The sequence below is a fragment of the Salminus brasiliensis genome, chromosome 23 (assembly GCF_030463535.1).
Source record: "Salminus brasiliensis chromosome 23, fSalBra1.hap2, whole genome shotgun sequence".
Taxonomy (NCBI): domain Eukaryota; kingdom Metazoa; phylum Chordata; class Actinopteri; order Characiformes; family Bryconidae; genus Salminus; species Salminus brasiliensis.
Genome location: NC_132900.1, coordinates 27712716 through 27738118, shown reverse-complemented (window position 1 = coordinate 27738118; position 25403 = coordinate 27712716). Strand labels below are relative to the sequence as shown.

General features: G+C 44.1%; 1 protein-coding gene across 2 annotated transcripts in view; it reads left to right on the top strand.

Annotated features, from left to right (window-relative positions):
- The window catches only part of tesk2 (testis associated actin remodelling kinase 2), a 49216-nt gene extending 24592 nt beyond the window's left edge, over nt 1–24624 (top strand). For both annotated transcript variants that reach the window (XM_072669023.1, XM_072669021.1), the window contains exons 4-11: nt 798–846; nt 14089–14235; nt 17091–17173; nt 18582–18666; nt 19743–19826; nt 20237–20323; nt 20530–20668; nt 22174–24624. In XM_072669023.1, the coding sequence (XP_072525124.1) occupies nt 798–846; nt 14089–14235; nt 17091–17173; nt 18582–18666; nt 19743–19826; nt 20237–20323; nt 20530–20668; nt 22174–23213 (1714 nt within the window). In that variant the 3' untranslated portion in view covers nt 23214–24624. The remainder of the gene's footprint in view (nt 1–797; nt 847–14088; nt 14236–17090; nt 17174–18581; nt 18667–19742; nt 19827–20236; nt 20324–20529; nt 20669–22173) is intronic.
- Nucleotides 24625–25403: the final 779 nt, after the last annotated feature.

Sequence of the window (25403 nt, the reverse complement as noted above, 5' to 3'; positions counted from 1 at the left end):
AGTATGTACTGAATAACTAGAAGATACTGAATAGTTAGTACTTAATTATTAATTAATGCTTATTGAATAATTAGTAGGTACTGAATGAGAAGGAATTGAATAGTTTGTAGGTAGCAGATCATTAGTACTTATTGAATAATTGTAGGTACTAAATTAGAAGGCACTAGATAATTAGTAGGTTCTGAATGGTAGGTTGTTAAGTGCCAGTCCGGCTCTAGCACCCTTTCTCAGAGGTTGAAAAACCTGGTATTCCTTTAAGGCCAAAGTCAAACCCGTAGGAGGGTTTGTGGGAGGGTTTTTATTGGGAAGTTGATCTGATGAAGTCCTTCTTAACAACACCAGCACAATTTTCCTGTGTAGAGATCTCACTTTCTATCTCAACAACACTTTGGAGGCGTGTGTGTGAGAAAACCCCCTCGTTCTGACACTGGGAAATAAATGTACCAACTGTAAACCTGTTCCAGTTGAGCAGGGAATCATAAACAGTCTTCCAGATGGCGCGCGATGTGTAAAATGAAGTGAAAATGGAAATGAGGGCCGTGCTGGTGCTGCGCTCACACGTCGAGTGTTGCTGGCTCATAAGTGTTATCTATTATACTGCGCCGTTCCTATCCGCTCTCGTCTGGCTGGGTCTCACTCGGTGTCTCACTCGGGGGGGCACACTCTTCCATCCATATGCAGACAGATCCAGATCCTCTAGCCCCCCCACCCCCATTCCCTTTCTATTTTCCTAACCCACTCCCTCCACCACAGAAAGAGTTGCTGTTTTGACCAAGTTATTGTTTTCTGCTTTGCAGGTTCATGGGTGTGTGTGTGCAGGAAGGTCAGCTCCATGCCCTCACTGAGGTAAGAGGAGTCTCCAGGGCAGGCACAGACAAGCTTCCACTACCCCTCCAAGCAACCCCCCGCCACCACACACACACACATACATGCACATACACACCTACTCATATCCAAATACCTTCCGAGCCCGCTACACCTCACTTCAACTGTTTATCCCCCAAGACTGTTTTTGTTGTCCTGTGGTCCTGCGGTCCTGTGGTCGCTTGTCTAGAAGGTCTTAAGTGAAGTTTAGCTTTTAGGTGGTGTTGTCCTGTAAGCGAGCTGCTTACTATCGTTTCAGGAGGATGGGAATCATGGAAAAAGACGTCTCGGGGCAAATTGAGTTTTAGACAGTTGAAGAAACGGGATACTGTGAAATACTTACTTAACTGAGGTATCCATTGTTGATGAGGGCAGCTCAAATATTGAGATTCTAGAAATTAATGTGAGCGGTCACTGAACTTAAAGTATGTAAGAGCAGAATCCCCTCTATTAATGAACTTAATGCAGTAATTAATTGCAGTAATGTCAAAGTGCAAAAGGCCAGTCAATTTGGAAGCAAACTGCATCATTGCAGTCATCTCCATTTTTGCTATTTTTCACTTTTTGGCATTATTCAAATCAATCAGGTGTCCACATTTAATGTTGAATGGACCAGTGCCCCAAAATTACCTCCAATAAAATCTTTTCACATTGACTTCCATTGAAGGTTCAGAACAGCGGTGATTGAAATCTCTCTCTATTGAAGTTTTAGGGCACTCAAAAAATGGGTCAGCCAATTTTTCTCTGAGTGTCCAAATCGTTTAGTGGAATTCGAGGGCAATGTAATTTCCTACAATGCACTCGTAATTAATAGTAAACAGCATAGCTCACTACACTGTGGACCACAGTGTTACAAGCCACTGAACGCTGTGAAATTGGGATTTTTCCCCCACGTAGTTCGTTAATGGGAGGCTAATGTTTTGCAGCAACACCGCGCTTTTACTAACTTTTAACTCACAGCTCAGTTTGTGTACATAGGGAGCTTCTAACACGGCTCAGCCACTCGTATGTTTATCTATGTGGCCGGTGCTGAAGCCACAGTGATGATGAGGAAGTTTCTGAATTCATGTGTGTTCTATCACTACTTCAGGTAAATAGTCCCTTCCTATATAGCGCAGTACTATTGACGGAGTAGGGATATACGGTATATACGGTCTTATGCAAAAGAGTATGCACCCCTGGTCAAATGACACATTTTCTTATGTTTCTAAGTGAACTAATTGTCTACAGGACACAAAAAGATTCTACACATTATCGACACTATTACTGTTTATTTACTGAATTTAACAGAACATGATGTATTCAATTTGCCTCATGTATTTAAAAATCATGGATTTTTGCAATATATTAGATCTAGCAAAAATAAACTAATTATGCTGTAGAATATGTAAAGGAGTGCTTCTTCCACATGCAGACATTTTTGGACGATATTAGTGTTAAAACATTATTATATATTATTCCATAATTCATTATTATTTATTTTTATTTATCTGTATTTTTAATCTTTATTATTCGTTGTTGTTGTTATTATTATTATTGAATCGTATTTACTGTGTTGTACTGTAAATTGTAAATACTGTACTGTACTACTACCAGTGTACTACTGGTTGATAAATTTCCTTCAGGATTCATAAAGTATCTTATCTAGCTATCTATCTATCTAGCTCGCTCTGTGGAGAACTTATTTTCACTTAATGTGACCAGGGGTGGCCAAACATTTGCATAAGACTGTATATATAAGCATTGTTCCTTATTTGTAGTTGACATTTCATCTTATTTGTCTGAAATTCTCTGGAAATTGACTGAAATTGTACTTTTGGACTGAAAACAACCAGAAAATTGTGATTTTTTTCTGTTAAAGGCATAGTTTCTATTGTAAAGTAAACTTTCAGTAAGTCTACAGTTCTGATCAATGTTATGATCCATCATATCGTGATAATTTTGTTATCATGAGACAAAATCTGCCTTTTCTGAGCACAACATAAAGATCATCAATGCTTAAACGACCCCGACCGACTGCACGCTTGTACTACTGTACTAAGTATGGGAGAGTATTTTGAGAGCAGTTTTAAAGGTGTGTGCTTTCCAAAATATTGCAAACGTGTCTTTAAATATCGTAATATTTTTCTAACATATCTCCAGTCTTATGTAAAACCACTGCAGAGTAATCACTCTGTACATTATTTAGATTGGAGAATTACAAGGGGGGGCACACTGCCATCACTGCGATGTTCAAAATGGACACTATATTTCCTGACCTAAGTGTACAAGCCATTCTTTAGGTGAATTCTTTAGGTTTTTCTTTGTAACTTATTAAGTGGCGTGAGTAACATAATCAGATTAATTCCGATCTGAATAAAACTGCAATACTGTAACTTCTTACATAAGCTGGTCCAGCAGTTGAAGCTCATTAGGTTGAATGCGGTTGACTGTAATCTATAAAAGGTGGAGTTGCCTGTAAGGCTGTCACACTTACTCCATATTAAGAGTATACCCTCTTAGTGACTTCTTAATAGTTTGATGTCTGGCTGATGGTACAAAACTTGGCCTGACGGACATTTCTGTGCCTTTTTTTGATTTTTTAACTGCGTATATTGTTTATATATATATATGTATGTTAAAATAATAATAGCATTTATTAAGTACTGTTTACAGAAGTCATTTATTTTGCTATAGTTTTAATTAAAAAAGGAATTGTTCAGGTAATGAATAATCACATGAATCTGTAGGTCAGTCATAATTAATATATTCAGTAGTGAAATTTCAAGTTGCCTGTGCCCAGACTGCATTCGCTGTGCTCTTGGTGATTGGCAGCTAAATATAAACGCTACTGCTTTGGCATGTGATTCTGTGGGAGCGGATTTAATTAAAAGTTAGCCGTGTGAGAGTGAGGAGAGGATGAATAAGAGTAGGGGGCGGCATCGCCCAGGCTTCGCACAAAACAACGGTGGAATGTAACCTTCAAACATGCGAGTCTGCACATGTGCTCGGGGGTAGAAGTTGTATTTATGAAAACAGCACTGGAATGCACGTTATTGGGCCTAAACGTGAGGGGAGGCTTGAGGCTCAGTGTTTTTAGGGCATCATCAGTAGCACAACAGAACCAAGCTAAACATATTGTTAAGAATACAGGATTTGTCAGATCATGGGACGGTAATTAAGTCTCAAATCTATAGAATTACTTCCCCACAGACGCTGTACAACATATTATGTTTTGTGGCTGAGCTTCATCTACTTCCTCAGATCACTGCAAAATGAGGAACGGTTTGGCTTGTATCAGGATGAATACAGAGAAAAGCTTTACAGTAAAAACAAAAAATGATTAGCCATACAGACCCCAAAACCGTGGCTAAAGTTAGTCCTTACAGACCCCAAAACTGTGGCTAAAGTTAGCCCTTACAGACCCCAAAACTGTGGCTAAAGTTAGCTCTTACAGAACCAAAACTGTGGCTAAAGTTAGCTCTTACAGAACCAAAACTGTGGCTAAAGTTAGCTCTTACAGAACCCAAAACTGTGGCTAAAGTTAGCTCTTACAGAACCCAAACTGTGGCTAAAGTTAGCTCTTACAGAACCCAAACTGTGGCTAACGTTAGCTCTTACAGAACCAAAACTGTGGCTAAAGTTAGCTCTTACAGAACCAAAACTGTGGCTAAAGTTAGCTCTTACAGAACCCAAAACTGTGGCTAAAGTTAGCTCTTACAGAACCCAAAACTGTGGGAAAAGTTAGCTCTTACAGAACCTAAAACTGTGGCTAAAGTTAGCTCTTACAGAACCAAAACTGTGGCTAAAGTTAGCTCTTACAGAACCAAAACTGTGGCTAAAGTTAGCTCTTACAGAACCCAAAACTGTGGCTAAAGTTAGCTCTTACAGAACCAAAACTGTGGCTAAAGTTAGTCCTTACAGAACCAAAACTGTGGCTAAAGTTAGCTCTTACAGAACCAAAACTGTGGCTAATGTTAGCTCTTACAGAACCAAAACTGTGGCTAAAGTTAGCTCTTACAGAACCCAAACTGTGGCTAAAGTTAGCTCTTACAGAACCCAAACTGTGGCTAAAGTTAGCTCTTACAGAACCCAAACTGTGGCTAAAGTTAGCTCTTACAGAACCCAAACTGTGGCTAACGTTAGCTCTTACAGAACCAAAACTGTGGCTAAAGTTAGCTCTTACAGAACCAAAACTGTGGCTAAAGTTAGCTCTTACAGACCCCAAAACTGTGACTAAAGTTAGCTCTTACAGAACCAAAACTGTGGCTAAAGTTAGCTCTTACAGACCCCAAAACTGTGGCTAAAGTTAGCTCTTACAGAACCAAAACTGTGGCTAACGTTAGCTCTTACAGAACCAAAACTGTGGCTAAAGTTAGCTCTTACAGAACCAAAACTGTGGCTAAAGTTAGCTCTTACAGAACCCAAAACTGTGGCTAAAGTTAGCCAGTTAATCTAGAACATTTAAAGTTGGTTAAATGGATCTTTTCTCAATGAAATTATCGTGTATTTTATATATTTTATATATTTTATATAGACATAAATAGTGAGGGCTAATTTCTGCAGTATCAATATTGTAAAGACCAACAGACGACACATTGTGCCTCTATTTAAAATTAGTCAGCCCATCCGTTATTCCCCTAGGCATGATTTATGTTAAAGCACTCAGCCCATGTGCTCACATTGTCCAAACAGATAACGTTGTGCTATTGATTAGTATTGATTAGGTCAGGAAAAGGCTTGCAGGCGACTGATTGCCTAGAACAGTGACAGGTCTTTACACCAGTCTGGTTGAGTAACGATTTTATCAGCACATGTTCCTGTGTGAAACCCCCCCCCCCCCTTGAGTAAACAGGATGAGTAACAGATACAGGGCCTTGTCCCGCCTTGTCTGTAACCTACACCTCAGGTCTTAACCTACAGCTCCCCACAAACAAGCCGAGGCCTGTCATCAATAACACTAAATACCTGGAACCACGTCAGACACCTGGGCTTTCTCTGTTTGGGAGATGAACCGCAGCGTGGTGTCCAGGTCGAGGTCAAGAGTGACAGGCTGGTAGCAGGGTTTTCAGAAGCTGGTGAATACTGGACTGGAGAAGTGGAACCGTGAGACTTGAGTAGGGAGGGTGAACTCAAATGCAGCAAATAGGGGCTCGGTCTTGTTTCGTGTGAGGTCGGTTGGATGACCCCTGAAGCTGTTTAGTCTGATGTCTAAAACGTGGCACTGTGGCACTGTGGTGCAGATGGGCGATATCTACTTATTTCCCTATTAGCGCAGTATTCAGTATTACCAGCAGCAAGGATCAGGAGAGAGAAGCTGGCTCGCATTAGCAAGGAAGTCAAAATCTGCACTGCCAGATTAGCTTTACAGCACAAAAACTGAGACACGGTCGCTGAACTCTTAGCTAGCGCAGGCCTGTTTTCTCACCTGTTTTCAGAGCATCGTTAGTGAGTTTCCACAGCACCCCCACCTTGTTGCTAGGGCTGTAAATTGACAAGGACCTGATGATTTGATATTCATCAAGATACAGGGGTTAAGATATTGCCTTTTTTAAGTTTTTAGCAAATTTGATGAAAACTGTCTTGGTTTACACCGGAGCGGAAGAGTCGTAAATGACGTAGAACACTGACATCTAGTGGTCGAGGATTTAAAGACAACACAAAGTGAATCACTGTCTGCTACCAGTCTTTGTATATATATTTACATTTACAGCATTTAGCAGACGCTCTTATCCAGAGCGACTTCAAGTGCTCTCAAGTGCTTTGCTATTTCCCCAAGAAAAAAAACTCAGCTAGTTAGAGTAGACTAGTAGTTCAAAGATATCTCTAAGCTTAGATGTTACTAAGCACAAGTCAGTAAGGTGACCATAGTACTCTGCTATTCGTCCAAGTACTTTCTGAAGAGGAGGGTCTTCAGTCTGTGCTTGAAGACAGTGAGCGTTTGACTCTGCCGTTCGGACACCCAGGGGAAGCTCGTTCCACCGCTTTGGTGCAGGACAGAAAAGAGCCTGGACGCTTGTCTTCCGTGGATTTTGAGGGATGGCGGGTCGAGCCGAGCCGTACTTGAAGCTTGAAGGGCTCGCGGTGCGGATCGGCTTTTGACCATTTCCATCAAGTACGGAGGGGCTGGTCCGTTCTTGGCTTTGTAGGCCAGCGTCAGGGTTTTGAATCTGATGCGGGAATTGTATATAAATACAATTCATTTAATAATACAATATGATTTAAAAATGATGTTTTTGAGAATCAAAAACAAAGGGACAGTATTACAAAACATAATATTGCAGTACTGAAGTGTATCAGTATTTTCGGACACACCTGCGTGGCTTTCCTAAATGTACATGTGATTATGGGATTATTTCACGGTGTACTAGATAAACGTACAATAGAAATTTGACACACACATGTTGTAATGTTGAAATACCATTATTTGTGTCAAAACAGTGATCTACCTTATTACCATTATACCACCTCAGCCAAACCTGTGGTCTAAGGATATCCTTAATTCCTTAAATCAATCCAGGAATGATATCTGGAGCTTTGTTTACATATTTATATAAATATTTTCAGCAGGTCATTTAGCTTGGTGTCAACAATGACGCCATTAGTAGTTGTAGTTGTCCTAGATGTAGATGTTTTACCCGTTTATTCAACAGCCCGAGTCCTTCCTGGACACGCTGACCGACACTAAGCCTTTCCGGCAGAAAGTCTGACCGGCGCAGCCTTTGTTCAGTCTCACTCTTGCCGCCGGCCCTGTGACCTTTGCTCTGCTTCTCCACTGCTTGAGGCACATTAACGGAAAGGCGTATTAGTGCAATTATAATCACGGGTAATCCCTGGCCTGCTGGGGATTATACTATTATTCCAAGCTGCTGCAACCCAGTCTCACTCCAGCCACTGACGACTCCTTGTACTGCTGGATTGAAAGTTTTCCCTATATTTCCCTTAATGAGACCCGAGCTGCACGGTGTTGCTGATGAGCAGGGGGCAGTGCGTTGTATTAGTTCAAAGGAGACCAAGTAAACGAACCCTAATGTGGAGTCTCTGCTGGTTTACCATATTTTCTTTTCACAAAAGGCATGAGTTTCTGGTGGGTGTGTGGAATTTCTGGTGATTTCCATGTTGCTACAGTAAGCAACCGTCTCACCGTCCCACCGCCCGTGTCCCCACAGGGAACAACAATCAATTGGGACTAATAAATAACAGGCAGAATGTGAGCACTTTTTAGTGAAGGTGGTGATGGTGTTTGCAAGCATAAGCATAATCTGAGCCACTTTGACAAGAGCCTGGGTCAGAACATCAGGCAGGTCTTGTGGGGTGTCCTCAGCATGCTGTGGTCAGTGCCTACCAAAAGTGCCAGTTAACTGACCTCCTTGATCATTGATGTGATCTGTGGATCTGTGGCCTCACCTCTCTAACATCTTGGTGGCAGAGACCACAGGATGCTTTCAGAGGTCTTATGGAGTCCATGCCTCGATCGGTCAGAGCTGTGTTGTTGGCACAGTGGTGGTGTGGGGGGGGGGGCGGGCTATTAGGCCGATTGGCTGATTCTTTATTCTTTGCTTTAAAGCAGTCATGACTGCCTACCTAAATAAACGGCACGTCATACTGAGCACCGTCCAGCTCGTCCAGGTTAGTGCTCCATTCTGAGGATTAGCTTTATATAGAGCAGTAGGTGGACACGCATCGCTAACCTAATCACCTCCAATAGGAAAGAGCGTAATCCCAGCCTTGGCTGAGGAGCGCACGTCAGTGTGTGTACCCAATCAGGCAGCGCTGATCAAACGCTCAGGACAGGGGCGAGGGATTAGGTTTAGGTTTAACCCTTTAGCAAAGAGGAGTACAAGAGGAAGGGGGAGGTGGGCAGACGCCAGATGTAGGGGTGCTCCGGAGGAATTTGGGGTAAAGAGCTGGTAATCCCGTGCTGGGTCTGAGGCTGCCACACAGAATGAGGGCAGGGTTACACGCAGAGATGGAGACAGTGGGGTGTAGTCAAGCAAGAGCACACGCACAGATACTTTGCTGCGATTGGTTATTTCCTACTCCAGCTCATGTTTCAGTTAGCTAGACAATCTTCAACATTTGATTTTATTGATATTTCAAATAAAATAATCCAGTTAAAGCAGGAGTTTGGAACGATCCTAGTTGTCCAAGTGTACCCTACATGGTGTCCCTCTCCAAGACCTGTGTGGCGGCTGAACGCCGAGGCTTATGTTGCTAACTAATAACGGAAGTATATACCGCACCAGTTAATTTGGTGCTAACTGTACGCCCACGTCCTCACACACTGGGCTAAATTCATGTGGAGGTGTTCAGTAATCTCTAATAGTCTTGCTTATGTGGTTTCTGACACTGTATGACTCACTGTTATCTATAAATATGGCGTATTTCAGTTCCAAAGTAGCAAAAGAAAAAGAAACTGTTGTAGCAGTAGCAATGGACCAATAGAAAGGCTCAAAAATGACTTTCACATTAGACAAAAGTATTGGGACACTTTTTCATTCGTTGTATCTTTTAAAATCAAGGGTATTTAAAAGGGTTTATCCTGCTTTTTTGAAATCACTGTCTCTACTCTCCAGGGAAGGCTTTCTACTAGTTTTTGGAGCATTGCCATTAGGTCAATCCCAACTCTGGTTGGAGCACAATCATTCCAGAGAACACAGTTCTTCCATTGCGCCACAGCTCAATGCTAGGTGGCTTTGTACCCCTCTAGCACACGCCTGACATTAGGCAGCTTGGTGCCAATAAGTTCATGTTCATCTGCTTCAGAAAGTCCTATTCTATAGGCAGTACTTCTTTACAGGGACCAGACAAGCTGTGTAAGTGTTTGTGTGTGCGCATTTGCTCATTTGTGTCCGCAGTGGTGCAATTGAAGGTAGCAGAGTGTATTCGTTAGAAGGGGTGTCCACAAACCTTTGGATGTATGGTGAACATTGTGTTTTTTATTTTTTGCATTGAGTTCTATTAAAATTTAAGGACAGTTTTTGCGTTGTTTTAGGATGAATTCTCAGTAATGAACACACATAATCACATCATGAACACACAATATCGATACTTCTATATCGATCTGCCGGTATATTAAAGGGGTTGTGTGCAGGGGAAAGCAGTGGAAATGCAGTGTACATGGATTTTCTCTTACAGTTGCAGAGCAGGGATGTAGCCAGAGGGCGAAAGACTCGACAGTGGCCCAGTTTTATGTAGCCTGAAATCACCCCCACGCCATGCAGGGCTCTGAGAACTCAACAGGAATTAGGAGTCACTAAACTGAGCATGGCACAATGGGAGCATGTTCCTAGACCAGAGGTCCTTAAGATCCTCTGTTCCTAGGCCTGTAAGGTCACATGTGATTGGAGAAGAATATATATATATATATATATATATATATAAGAAAATATGATTATGCCTAACGTCTCAATATGATAATGCCTACCTGCTAGATTGTCCATAGAATAAAATTGGGGGGGGGACATTTGTCACAAGGGACATTTGTAGATTTGGCTCTACATCGATACGCCATACCAAAAGTCTGACGTCCATAAGTAACTTCACTGAATGTCTTTTAATAGTGTTTGGCCAACACTGCCAACACTAAAGTAAGTAAATCATGCAAGCTGTCAAGCATGGTGATGGTAGTATGATGGTTTGGGGATGCTTTGCTGCAAAGCCTTGCATTCTTCAAGAGAATTTCAGGCCATCTGCCCGTGAGCTGAAGCTGAGGAGGTCTTTAAATGGTCCAACAAATACTCCAACCACTGTGACTCTCTCTGGGTGGGTGGGTAGATGGTGCTCTCTCACTCTCTCTCTAATACTATTCGAGTATGACGCTGGCTGCCACAAGGATCTTCTAGTTGATGCATCAGACCTTGGTACCCGACGCTTTTCTCCGAATGCGTTGGTTGCCAGGTGATGTTGCAGCAGACCCTCGCATCGGCCAGCATCACACTGAAGTCATATGGTGAGCAATAGAGCCATCTACCCACCCAGAGAGAGCCAGGCCAATTGTGCTCTCTCAGGCTCCGACTGCTCTTTAAAAAGAGGCCATAAATGACTGTAGCTGAAGCAGTTGTGCAAGAAAGAGTGGAACACACATCCTCCACAGCGTTGAGACCCTGCTTAACAACTACTGCTTGAGAACCAACCATCGAAAGAAAGGTCTAAGACAGTTGAGTGAATTAGTCATGGGACCTCTTGCACATTTAAAGAACATGACGCTTGCTTTCTGAGGCTCTGGTGTCTTGACCAGGTCCTGACTGTAAATAGAACTGTTCCCTCACACCTTTATCTCTTCCACTCGTTTATCTTTTACGCTCTAATCTGCGTGAATGGGATTACTCAACAGGGCTAAAGTCCACTCGTAGAATCACTGTGTTCTTACGTTCTAAACCTCAGCTTTAAACACCCCTCACACCACCTCTGCTGAGCAGGGCGTGACGGAGGTGACTGCTGCAGTTATCTTCTACGGCGCGAGGAAACGAGCCCGTCACGTCAAGCACCGCTTTCCCAGCCATCTTCCCTGCTGGAGCAAGAGGCTAATCGGGCTCTGAAACGCAGATAATACTCTTCTACGATATCCACTCTGTATACAGCTGAGACCGCCACGGAAGAGCCCATCAGTCATTTGACTCTTTGCTTATCTTCTCTAAGCCGCGTTACGTAACGACTACATGTTATGTTACGTTACAGCACAGCCATCAGAGAAATCACGCTAATGCCTCATCAGCACCCGTCTCCACCAGCTGGAGTGTAAATAGGCCGCAGCGTTGGACTGGTAAAAGAAGAAGAGTGATGCAACAGTTATTTGAAGCAAGGGAACAGAGATGCTGGTGTATAAGTTGTCTTGCTCACGGCTGACCGACAGCCAAACTAGTCCATCCGAGGCTAAATATACAGCCCTAACCGTCTCCTCTGTGCTCAGCTATTTTTTGCCTTGTTTACTTCAATCGGAAGACAGCTGCCCCAACGCAGCCAACTTATAAACCATTTAGAGGCTCAAAAGTAGAGTCAGGAACGTTAAATTGTGAAGTATTTAGAAGCATGCTTCAGTGGAAACGTTCAGCGGACAAAATATTGGCTTCTGTTGTATGAATCAGCACTACAACCTTTCCAAATGTTTGTGGACACTCCTACTAATATATATGCATATAACTGCTATACGTTGCAACTGTTGCTGATGTGCTGAGCTAACATTCCTCCCATCCCGTCTTTACTCTTAAATTCCGCCTGGTTAGAAACCAAGCTATGCTGGAAATGCTCTGTCCTACCAGCCAGAGAACCGCCGCATTCAGAACTTAGGAGGAGGCTAATGCTAATGCACACACACTAAATGATTTGATGCACACATAAACACACGCTTAATTAACCCTGGACAGGGTAGTTCATCTGTGACTTCATTTCAGTGAGCAAAACAGAACAGAGCTTTATTTGAGCTGATGAGTGTGGCCACATAACCAGTTAGCAGCCAGAACTTATGCTGATGCTTACTTCCCATTCCACCTTAAATAGTGCTGCAGTTACATTACGTACATTTCAACAGCAAAGTGTAACTGCTGCATTATTTAAGGTGGACCGGAAAGTTAGAACCTCGCTGTAAAAGTGAGGTAGCAGCAGGTAAAGAGTGAGTTAGTTAATCTGTCAGAAGAAGAGAATCTAAACTTGGTCTAACTTCTGCTGTTTTTCTCAGCGCTGCCAAAACCACCTAGTTTTGTTGTTGTTGTGAAACAGCAAAGATCTAACAATCCTGTGGTGGAAATGCTCGGTGCATTCAGAACTAGGGAGGCGACTAATGCTAATACACATACACTGTATACTGATCAGCCTGCAGAGTTGTAACGGAACTGGAAGCTGAATGGTCAGGTCGGTCAGTCAGTCAGTCAGACTGGCCTGTAAGATATTAAAACCGTTTGCTAAACCAAAGTTTATAAGTTTATAATTTAGTCTAATAATAGAAACGGGTGAAAAAGTGATTTTACTGCTGTTTTCTATTGTGGATTAGCACATCTTGCCTAAGTTGTGGGGCTGCATTATTTGCAGAAACACAAAGATCAGGTCGGTATCGGCCAATAGTCAGCATTTAGAGACTTGCAGGGTATCGGGTCAGGGGTAAAAAGCCTTGATCAGGACGTCCCTACTGTTGATCTCTGTATTTGCCAGTTTTCACTGTAGAAATCTCCTTTTGCACTGGAAGACTTGTAAAAGTATCAGTATTTGTATTAGGGTAATAGTCTTAGAGTTGATATTGCTGTAACACACTGCCTGAACAGCAGGGTGGCTCCAGGGTCTACTGGGGCAAGATCAGCTGTATGTGGATAATGGAGCGGTCATGCTGAGATGTAGTATAAAACAGAAGGCTGGAATTAAAACTGCTTAGGGGATTCCTGTCGGATCTCCCTCAATGTTAAACTATTCGTCCTCTGTAAACGGTTCCATTGTCATTGCCATGGTTTTCCAAATTTAGGCCGGTTCCAGAGAAAATCAATTTTAATCAATGCTCTGTTTCCACAATGTGGCTTTCCTCTTACAGTTAGCTACACTTTGTGGACACCCCTTCTAATGAATGCATTCAGCTTCTTTAAGTTGCAACCACTGCTGATGCAGATGTGCATATGTGCACACACAGCTTGTCTAGAAGTAGAGAAGGACTGCCTATTGATATATGAACCTATTGTCACCATGCTGCCTAATGGAAGGCATGGGTTAGAGGGGTATGAAGCCCCCAGCTTTGAGCTGTGGAGCAGTGGAAGAACAGTGTTCTCTGGATTGATGGATGGTGCTCCATCCAATACTTTTGGAATGCGGTGGGGTGGCGATCATTCAATATACTGACCTCACTAACTCGGTTTTGTCCCTGAATGCAATCAAATCCTCACAGCAATGCTCCTATAAAATCTAGTAGGAAGTCTGGACAGTCGAGACGGTTACTTCAATAAAAGCAGAATAAACCCTTTTTTATATACCCTTTGATTTAAAAAAAAAACTGTAAATGACCAGCTGTCCCAATACTTTTGTCTCTGTGTACAAACCTAAAAATGATGTAATCAACCATTAGACTACTAAATATTTATCATATGTTGCATATAAAGAGTTATCAAATACAACAGATCCTAAATGTTTAATATATTGGTGCACCAGGTTGTTTATCACCCCCCGGCAGCTGATATTTTCCTTTGTATGAGCGAGTAAATGTGATTTTGGTCATTATACAACCTCATCAGATCTAATACCTTTCTGCATTTCTGTGTTTTCTCTCAGTACATTAACGGTGGTAACTTGGAGCAGCTGCTGGACAGCAACAAGTTCCTGAGTTGGGCCACACGGGTTAAACTGGCCTCGGAGATCGCCATGGGCCTGGCCTACCTGCACTCCAAGGGCATCTTTCACAGAGACCTCACTTCCAAGGTATGAACCAGTCACACAGCCCAAATAGGCTGAAACGAATCCTCATAGAGCTCTGCTATTCAAAACCAAAATAAGTAAAGTAAGTAAAGAATAAAAAGAGGTGGGGGGCTTTGAGAATTATTAGATTATTAGATATTAGTGCTGCTTTCCAATTACCTCGGAAGTCAAATGTCAGAGCTAGGAATTAAGTTTATCATAACTGGTTTTGACAATCCTTTACTCCTTACATCCTTTAATCCCGGTGTTTTATGGCATATCTAACCTAACCAACACCTGTCCCACATTTAGTGTCCTAGGTGGACATTGTTAGTATTGTCCCAGGTTAACAATGTTAGCAATACCAGCTGATAACAGCGCATTATATGGTATTTTGAGCATTTGAACACCATGGAAACACATCCAGATAATGTTGGACAGTAATGTGGGTACAACTGGTTTGATGGGACATAAGTAGATGGCAGTGCTGATACTGTACTGTAAACTGTATAATACTACTGCTTTTACTACTGTATATATGCAGTGCACCCATCTTGGATTTTGGACTCTGGGTTGGTGAAGCTGCCCCGACTTTCAGAGTAGGAAATCCGAATTGTGGGCGCGTGGAAAATCCACAACATCCAAGCTCAATCGGAACGCAGCATTAGTCTGTACTACCTTATGTTATTGCAACTCTATGAGAGCGTATGTAAGCCCACACGTAGGCATTCACCTCACAACTTCTTAACTTGCATGTCATCGCTGTCGGGCAAAAGCTTGTCTCTGCAGAAAGGCAGTTTCAGTCAAATCATTGTGGAGCATTTATGTTGATGATGTCCATTAATCATGCCATTTTTTTTTTCATGCAAATTATTATACAAATACAGATTGACGAAATGTAGAGAAAAACTAAGGATATGAGGTTTTTACATTAAAATGACTTCGTTTTGCAGTAATTTAGTAGTAATTGAATCTTAGTTATTCCTGAAAACTAAAGAATTGATCACATTCGGAATCAGCTTCGTCTGTATATCTCTACTTCCCACCATTCACTGCCTTTCTTGGTGTAAATGTCAGGTCATGTCATTGGCTGTCACTGTGATGAGATTGGTGACAGTCCACGGCCAGTGTTTGTTAGCAACTTTAGCCTAGCACACATCAGATATCAGACATGCCTTGACTGTATGTGGCGCCAGTGAGCAAATCTGTTGATCTGATTTTTCACCAAACTGTTCTTTTTAAAATCACTTGCGTGGTTCGAGCACTGAAGGTAATAATGAGCTTTAGGCCACACCCACGTCGTCTTTGTCTCAACTTGAGACGAAGCATGGCGAACTGCTACATGCTTTCCAGATTGGCTTTTGACAGGTCTGCTCAATGAAAACAAGGATGCGAGTCTTGGTAAGCATGCAGCAGTTCAGGACGCAGTTTTTTGGGTTTTTTATTTTTTCCCCCATATCATATCAGCCACAGACGATCGTCTGCAGCAGCGCAGCATTCCTGCATACTGCAAATAGGAGCAACGTCCCAATCAGGACAGGTGCACAGCCCTCAGCTGTGTCTGGAATGCACTGGCATTTCCTGTGCGAACCATCAGCTGTTGAACTTACTTTTCCTCTAATTATACGCTGTGGGAATCACCCTCCACACTGGCTTCCCTCCTGCATCACAACTCTGTTTAGCTGGCGTTGTTGTAATCCACAGAGTAGATCATCCCATCCTTTTGTCTTACTCATAGCATTTGTGTTGATTTGTTATAAGTTCATTTATAAGTCCTCTTTTATTCCTTAGAATTAAACAGACTACATCGGTAACAGTGCCTGATGTACAGCATCTGCGTTCTAAAGCCTAGGCTAGCTTAGTTGGGGTCCTTGTAAGGACTGTCCCATTTAAAAACTCCTCCTTAGTGGCCTGTTGGTCACACAAATGGAACCAGGCTACATGGTGACCTCGCCAAACGGGTCCCACCTCTCAGGATTGCGGCGTGAAACCTTTTCCTGTAGAGCAGAGGAAGGCACTTCCAGTCTTGGAAGTCCGGATACCCACAGTTTTGAGCTTTTCCTGCTCACCTGACTCAGCTTACCTGTTAATTCCCAGGTTTCGTAAGTCTGTTGGAGCAGGGAAATCCAGTAGTAAATGAACTTGGCTGTGACCTCTGATGTCAAGGGGTCATCCTCAACTATGTCCTGAGTCCTGGAATGAGCTGCACAGACAGTACAGTGACCACCACATAACTGTGCACTTGGCTTGGAGTACTACAAAGTCTTGATGACATGATGACTTTATGTTGATGTAGGGAGAATAGTGTCTCTATAGTTACTACTCCGGCCTCGGCACACAGCAGGCAGGACAACGCTTGTAGGAACTGCATAATGCTGCGTAGCCGAGTCATATTTGTGTCAATTTCTTCAATATTACTTCGTCCCCCCCGTGGCCGTTCTGTATTTCTCAGCTCATCAGGAAATGCATGGGTGCCCTTCTTTAGGGGTGTCTCAAAGCATGAATTACACTTTGGAACTGTAGGGGGAGCCCAGGAGCAAGAAATACTAATTCTTACATTAAAGCAACACTATGGAAATTTGGATTGTTTGAATGGTTGTTCCCAGGCTCCCCCTACAGTCAGGAAGAGTAGCGTCAGCATGCCGAGCCCACAGTAGCAACGACATCAACGCTACTCTTCTTATTACAAGTCTGTGAAGCATTAACAGCTTGATTTTGTATTAGAATGTAAAAATGCTACATAATGCAAGCTTGTCCAAAAGGAATCGAGCTGAGGGCCATTAGTATTAGATAGTCCAAAGTCATCTGGTACCATACATCAGCAGTAAGTGTGTGTGTGTGTGTGTGTGTGTGTGTGTGTGTTTGTCCTGTCTTTACAGAACTGCCTGATCAAATCGGATGAAAGCGGCTACACTGCAGTGGTTGGAGACTTCGGCCTTGCGGAGAAGATCCCCAGTCATGAGTGAGTGGAGCCTAGTTACACTAGTTCTTTCATGCACCTCATAATTGTGGACAGTGTCCACCCTTAGTTTTTACCTGACCACAGAAATGCGTCTGTTAGATGGACAGAAATCCAATTTGCATCAGTTCTGCGTTTCATGCAAATCCAAAGAATTTGCTTCCAGAAGATTAATTCGTGCACAGGGTGCCGGCCCATTAGCCCCAAGAACACCAGCAGCTCTGAAGATCAACATGTTTGGAGCCTTGGACTGTGGGACTGTGGTCAGGTGTAAGGTCTTAGATGACTTATGTGCTTGAAAGGTCAAAAATATGGAAACTTCCAGGCATCCCTGTTTATTATCCACTTCTTGCTGGTCGTGATGAGTCCCAAGCCTACCTGGAATCATTGGGTGCAAGGCAGGAATACCACCTGAACAGGCCATTAGCCCATCACAGGGTACCACACATCCCCCATTCACTCACATCTTGGTCAACTTTAGCATTGCCAATTCACCTACCTTGTGTTTTTGGGAGGTGGGAGGAAACCCCCTGGCACACACCAAACTCTTCACAGCCAAACTGGAGTGAAGATGGACTCCACCATCCCAGATCCTAGAGCTGCCCAGCACACACACACTACCTGCTGTGCCTTGTGCCACCCAAATATGGAAATGCTTAAATGACCGTTCTCAGGGCTGCTAAAGCTGACAGACTCGTCCACACGGACGCAGATACGTAGTCTGACCTCCTGACCACACAGACACTGTGTTTTAGGCCAATGAGAATTGAGGTTCTGAAAGATGCTCTCCTGGCTGGCGGTCAGTTTCTGTGGCTGTTTCTCTGGTGTGATGAGCTGTTTTAGGACTCCGCGTGTTGGTCCTGGCTGATGACCGGCTGTTTCTGTGCTCAGTAGCATCAGATCTGATCACATGATGTCACTGATAACCACTTGAACTTGAGACGATGTCTAGAGTCAGCCGACCTCCAGATTGACAGACCAAAGCAGGCCTTTTTTCCCCCCAATCAATCAGAATTCTAATTGGCTGCTTAATCTGATTATGGAAATGATTGTGAGTTGGAGCCCTAAACTGCAGCCGGCCAGAGCACTGTACGAGTGTGTGAGCAGGGGGTCATCTGATTCTACAGGAACATAGCGTACAGAAGTGAACTCTTAAGGGAGCTAATAATACCATAGCAGCTGAAAGTCCAGTTCTGTAACTCACTCTCACACAAACGCACGGTCTCTCCACCCGGCCCTCATCTCCTTCTGTTAACCTGATCAAAGGCTTCCTTCCTCACCTTCGGTCCAGCTGGAGGCGCCGCAGCGTCAGATCAGACGGGCTCTTTATCAGACGGACTGTGTGAATGTGCTCTGAATGCTTAGTGTCCTGCACTCCTGTGAACTCCTTCCTCTGTGTGTCTCTGTACAGCGCTGACGGGGAGAAGCTGGCAGTTGTAGGTTCTCCGTTCTGGATGGCTCCAGAGGTGCTGAGAGATGAACCCTACAACGAAAAGGTGAACTTCAGCATGGAGTGCAAAAGTTTGGGCACCCCTCTTTTGGGTTACCACAGCAACCACCTGGGATACTATAGCACATACTTTAACAATCACCTTGCAACACTATAGCACCCTTCTAGCATCTACTTAGAAACACCATAGCAACCACTTAGCTCAACCATAGCAACCACCTTAAATACTATAACAATCACCTTGCAACACTATAGCAACCACCTGGGATACCATAGCAACTTTCTAGCAACCAGTAAGCAACACTATTTCAACCACCCCAAATACCAAATCAATCACCTTGTAACACTATAGCACCCTTCTACAATTCACTAAGCAACACTATAGCAACCACCTGGGATACCGTAGCAACTGCCTAGCAACCACTAATCAACACTAAAGCAACCACCTGAAATACAACAACAGTCGTCTTGCGGCACTATAGTACCCATCTAGCATCCACTTAGTGATGCCATAGCAACCAGTTAGCAACACAGTAGCAACCACTTCAAAATTATAGAAACGACCTGAAACGCTATTACAATCACCTTGCAACACTATAGCTCCCATCTAGCATCCACTTGGAAACACCATAGCAACCACTTAGCTAAACCATAGCAACCACCTAAAATACTGTAACAATCACCTGGGATACCATAGCAACTGTTTAGCACCCAGTAAGCAACACTATTCCAACCACCCCAAAATACCAAAACAATAACCTTGTTGTAACACTGTGCCCCCCATCTAGCATCCACTTAGCAATGCCATACCAACCACCTGGGACACCATAGCAACCACTTGGTAAAATCATAGCAACCACCTAAAATACTGTAACAATCACCTTGCAACACTATGGCACCCATCTAGCATTCACTTAGAAACACCATAGCAACCAATTAGCAATACCATAGCAACCACTTGGTATTTCGCTTCAGTCCGTTACATTAAGCCTTGATTGGCTCTGATACCAGTATGATTAGATTAGGACATCCCTGCTTCAATTATTTTGCTCATCTGCCGGTCACACACATGTATGATGATCTGACCGCAGAAACGTGATTCCTCCATATTTTTATCTCCAGGCTGACGTGTTTTCCTACGGCATCATCTTGTGCGAGATCATCGCCAGGATCCAGGCTGACCCAGACTTCTTGCCCCGCACTGAAGTGAGTTAGATTTGAGCTTTGCGCAAGTCCTCTCTATCCCCCAATTATATATATCGTCGCTGTCACACAAAAGCCTTGTAACTCCATTTTGGCTTTTTAGCATCATTTGAATCTGGCAGTTGTTCTTGATATCGTGTCAAACATTTTATGATGAATGGACCAATAGAACAATCAAATCCTTTTACATTGTTTTCTATTGAAAGGGTTCAATGATGGTTTTTCCTCCTCTTGTAAAGTTGCTGTTTTTGCGTGACTGTGACTACATGTCTAGCGAGACTCTGGAAAAAGTTCATCAGTGGTTTGGTTGCAGCTGCAATACACTAGAGTCGCTGCGGCTCAAAAGACGTCAACAGAACATGTGGTGTCTCAGGTTGTATTAAAAAAAAGGCTTTCTTGGTGTTTGTCCGCAGAATTTTGGGCTGGATTATCACGCGTTCCAGCATATGGTTGGAGACTGTCCCCCCGACTTCCTGCAGCTGGCCTTCAACTGCTGCAATGTAAGTGAGAGGAAAGCTGTTCTCCATGCATCGTATCTTTTAGTTCTGTATTCGTTCTTGTTGGTGCAGATTTATCTAGTTATGAACATGAACATGGAGAGATCATTGAACACAAACTGTTGTTTCACCTGGTAAAAGAACCCTAATAATCCTAATAATGCTAATCCTTCCTGACTAACATTTCCACTGTCCTGCATGTGTTTCAGATGGACCCAAAGCTCAGGCCCTCATTCCCAGACATAGTGAAGAGACTGGAGGAAATTCAGAGGCGTCTGAAAGCTGAAGAATCAGAAAGGGAGAGGCACCACCTTCCAACAGAGATTGAGAAAAAGACCATCCCTAAAGGTGTGTACTGGGAGCTCCACCTGAAACCCAATAGGACTGGATGCAGAATTGTAGTCAAACAGGGCTGCATGGTGCAGCCGTCCTCAGTCTACTGTAAACCCCACATGGCTGGGGTCCTGCTATTCGACACCGGAGTTCCGTGTAATAGCTTGGCCACGGCGATTTCTTGGAACGAGGAAGCTGTAAAACATGCAGGAAAGTGTCCCCCACCAGACGCTTCGTCAAGTAATCCTCCCTCGTCATCCCGCTGCTGGATGTTCCTAATGAGAGTCCCTTCGCTAATGCACAGTGTCTGCTTGCTTGCAGGCTCCAGTTACCATCTCTGTTTTACAGCCCTATGCTCTAATTTCTTTTGGCAGTTAATCATGGCCAGGGTACAAACTGGGAGAGGAGGGAGCTCAGCTCTCTCCGCAGATTCCCCATCAGTCATTCAGCATCGCTTCACTTCAGTTCTATTGCTTTTGCCTTCAAAGGGACATGAACTGCCATCCAAACAGACCCAACCGAGGTTGTTTTGGTGGTGCTGTTCAGCCAATCTCACGCTACCTTCTGTTTGGCTGTGGTTTGACAGAGTTTCATCACTCCCTGAAATTTATTCTGGCCGTTGCAGCGCTGGCTTCTCTCTCTCAGTGCTTTCATTGCAAGAACCTCCCTCTGAACAGCATGCAGCTCACCGCAGTAAAATTGTGGTATGCGTGGTATCAACATCAATATTGCACTTTGCCTTTGCTTTTGGGTCCAGTCCAGTATGTGTGTAAAGCGTAGCTCTGGCGCCCTCTGGAGTGCAAAAGGGCTCATGCTACTACACTCTGACAATAAATACAGGATTGTAGCCAGTAATTGTTTTTTCCCCCCTCATGAAAACTGGTGGCTGTTCAGCTCTGTTCATTGTTAGCAACAGTAACATCGTAATAACCCACCCTGGTCCTGGAGGACAACCCCCTGCCCTGCACTTTGGAAGCCCCCCTTTTCACACATGCTCAGTAACCCAGAACTTTTCTGGAAATTGCCCAGAGGACCCATATAAGTTGTACCAGGTGTTACTCTCAGACTTGCCCCCTTGTACAAAGTCCGGGTAATGCCAGAGTGAGACCATGTGTGAATTGAGCAGGTAATTTCCCGGACGATTCACATTGGGCCATGCCATGCTACTCGGCAACACAGGTGCTTAGCCCCTTGCCTAAACCACGTGGAAAGGTTACCTGTGGTGAGAAAGCATCTGATGTCTATCTACATGTGCGAAATGACAACTCTGAATGTTTAGCTACCCTGCTCTTTAGCTACACCTGATCCTGCTAGACAGCTAATTAATAAGCCCCTCATAGGTGGTACGTAGTGTGTTAGAGCAGGAAGCCACTAAAATGTGCAGGGTAAAGGGTTCTCCAGGACCAGGGGTGGGAACCACTCGACTAAACCATCCATATCCTACTATGCCCCAAGTTGCACCTTATTCAAAATGCAGGCTCAATATCTCTCTCTCTCTCTCTCTCTCTCTCTCTCTCCAGGTGAAAAGTTCCCTAGCATGAAGAGGTTGAACCCTCTGGGTCCCCAGGATGACAAGATCCCACCCAAGTCGCCCCGTCCGCGCCGCAACATCTGGCTATCTCGCAGCCAGTCCGACATTTTCTCCCGCAAGCCGGTCCGCAAGATCAACGTCCAGGATCAGTGCTCCAGTCCCGGGTTGCGGGAACCCTCACGAGGGGTCCCTAAGGTCAACCCCTTTAGCGCCAGGGAGGACCTAAAGGGGGGCAAGATAAAGTTCTTCGACATGCCCAGCAAGTCTGTCTTCTCCCTTATGTTTGACCTGCGCTCTCCGCACGGCAGCCAGAGTGCGCACCAGCCGCAGCCCAACGCCAGCAGCGGCGCTGTGTGCGGGGGCTCCTCAGCCCAATGGCCCGAACTGTGGCAGCTGCCCGGCCGGCAGTGCCGCTCGCTGCCTGTCTCGCCCCAGCCGGCCCTGTGTGAAACATTCTGTGCAGCCAGGAGCGGAGAGGCCGGGGAGGCCAGGCCCAAGACGCTCTGTGGCTGGGCCAAGAAATACACCGTGACCGAGATCCCACCCTACAGGCCGAGAGCAGACAGGGAGGTGGAGCCGGATGAAGAGGAGGGGCCAGACGAAGAGGAGACGGAGCCAGAGATGAGCCAGTCATGCCCTGCGTCTTCCTACTGGCCAAGGACAGAGAGCGGGGTGGAACCGGATGAGGCGGTGGAGGCAGACGATAACTGGTCATGCCCTGCCTCCACCGACACGGAGGCAGAAGCCATGGACTGCTCTAGCAGCAGAGGCAGCCCCATCGACGACAATAAGGATAAAGAGGAGACACTGGGCTTGGTCCGGATGCAGAACCGAAACGGACAGAGGTTGATGCCCTGCGAGGACATGGAGGCCGAGGATCAAGAGGCCACGCTGACCTTGTCCTCCTCCACCAACAGGAACTCTCTCGGCCTGGGGGTTTCAATGGAACCGCAGGAGCTCCGCTCCATCGTCCTCTCACCCTGCCAGGCGTCCAGGTCATCTGACCTTCTGTCCCGCTGCGACATCTGAAAGATGCCGCCTCAGAAATCGTCCCCTGGGAAAAGAGGAACGGTGGGATTTCCCGAAGACTGATAACAAGCACATGGTTTTCATGGTTCTATTTAATTCACTTAAAAGATGTACTTTATTTTCCTTTCATTTCTTGAAGGAAGAAGAAAGGAGACCCTCCTAACTTAAGCACTCATGGGGTTTGAACGCAAGCGTGTGGCATTGACATGTGAAACACAGATCCACACTGGTTCCCAACACTGGTCCCTTAAGACCCCTGACCTGGACATTTTAGTGGTTTCCTGCTCTAACACGCTACCTTCCACTTAGGGAGGGCTTGATAATGAGCTGATTGGCCCGGTTTAGGTGTGTTGGGAGCAGGGTACACACTGTGTAAAGGTGTATATGTAAAAAAAAAAATAATAATAATAGTAATAATAAACTGCAGGGCAGGGGGGTCCTCCAGGACCAGGGGTTTGGAACCAGTGACCTAACAGACCATCAAGGGCTCACAAAGAAGGAGAAGAAATAAGCTAACGCTACATAGGGCTAATGTTACATAGGGTTATTATTACAATCCACACGTTTGCTTGAATGTATTTTAACACCCTTGCGAGCAGCACTATGTTCTCCTTAACCGGTTAGACACTTTCTTCTACGTCGCAAATCCACAGATTCTGTGTTTGTGTATATAACCTGGGTTTTGCTAATTGTAAACAGGCCCTTTTGTCTGGATTTCGTCCGTATTCACAGCGTATTGCTGCAGTGGATTTGTTAGTAGAAGTCTAGCACAAGCAAAATTAGCTGGAAAACAAACCCGAGACATTCCATTCCCACAATCGGTTCACCCGTTTTTACGCGAGAGCTGCTCTCACATCCCCTCCTCCTCCTCCGAAAGGCCGAGCGACTTCTTCTGAGTGAAGCACCAGCTGGATCTTTTCTGAAAAGTCCATGTCTGTAACTACTTAAAACATGTAAATTGCACTTGAAATGGAGGAAGAACTTAATGGTTTAAATATTGTAATTTTTTTTCCTCTCACTACATTTCTATGCAATAAGTGTAACTGAAGCAGACTAGTTTTATAGAGATGATCTATTTTGATATTTATGAGGAAGAAACAGTGATTTTACTATGTCTTACTTCCCTGCTGGTCAACTGTGTGTGTGTGTACAGCTTATTATTAATACATTATGACAAACACAGATTTATGTAAATAATGCTGTTTTCGCCGCTTTCTGACTTATTTTTCCTTTTCCTGGCTGTTTAGATTTGTAATGGAATCAGAGATGTATATTTCTACCAAAGACAGATCAGGACCTACTTTTTCCATTTATATGGCTTCAGATTTTTTTAAATGTATAAATGCATGTGTGTTTGTTTGTGTCTTTGTTTTAGTCTGTTTAAAAATAAATTTAACGATTTTATTGTCGAGTTTGTTCATTTGTACCTCTCTTTCATCTCTGTGACACGGGGTTGTCTTAATGACCGCAGGAGAAATTCAGATGCATCAATGAATCCTAAAATTGTGAGCAAACTCATCATTTTTAATCATCTACAAACATTAAGCTATACTGTCTGAAGCCTTTTGTTTAAACAAAAGAAAAAAAAAAAATCATACTGATAATTTACACTTTTGCTGTTCCAAACCTGACTAGTACGCCCCCTAGAGGTGGATATGCAACTCTGCCTCAGTAACTCTGCCTTAATTATTGATGTAATAGATACCAATAGAGTTGGCTATTCCAAAGCCTATGCTGGAGGTAGGGCTGTCCTACGATCTAACATTTTTAAACGAACTCTGGAGGCTTGGCTTTTTCGTGTGGTATGTGTGCAGAGAACTGTGGGTAACCAAGGTTTTTGACACAGGATGACACTAATATGACTGGTTACGTAGTTCTGCTGAGAGGTCTGACGAAGCTCCACCCAAGTTCCATAGTGCAGTAGCCGTGTTTCGGCTCGGCGTGGCAATGACAGAGAGGCCATTCTCCCCTGTTACAGTCAGTGGAGAATCGGCATGATTCTGTAGCTGTTATTTGAGGGTGAAGTGAAGGTGAAGGCCACACTGTGTTGATTTAGTCTTACATTTTTAAATAGGAATTAGAAAAACCTTCAGCTACACTTTTGACTGGTGCCCTTTTACTTGCCTGGAACTGAGCTTGGTAAGGGGGCTCAAAATATCATAAATGGTGTGAGGGCACATCTGCTTACTG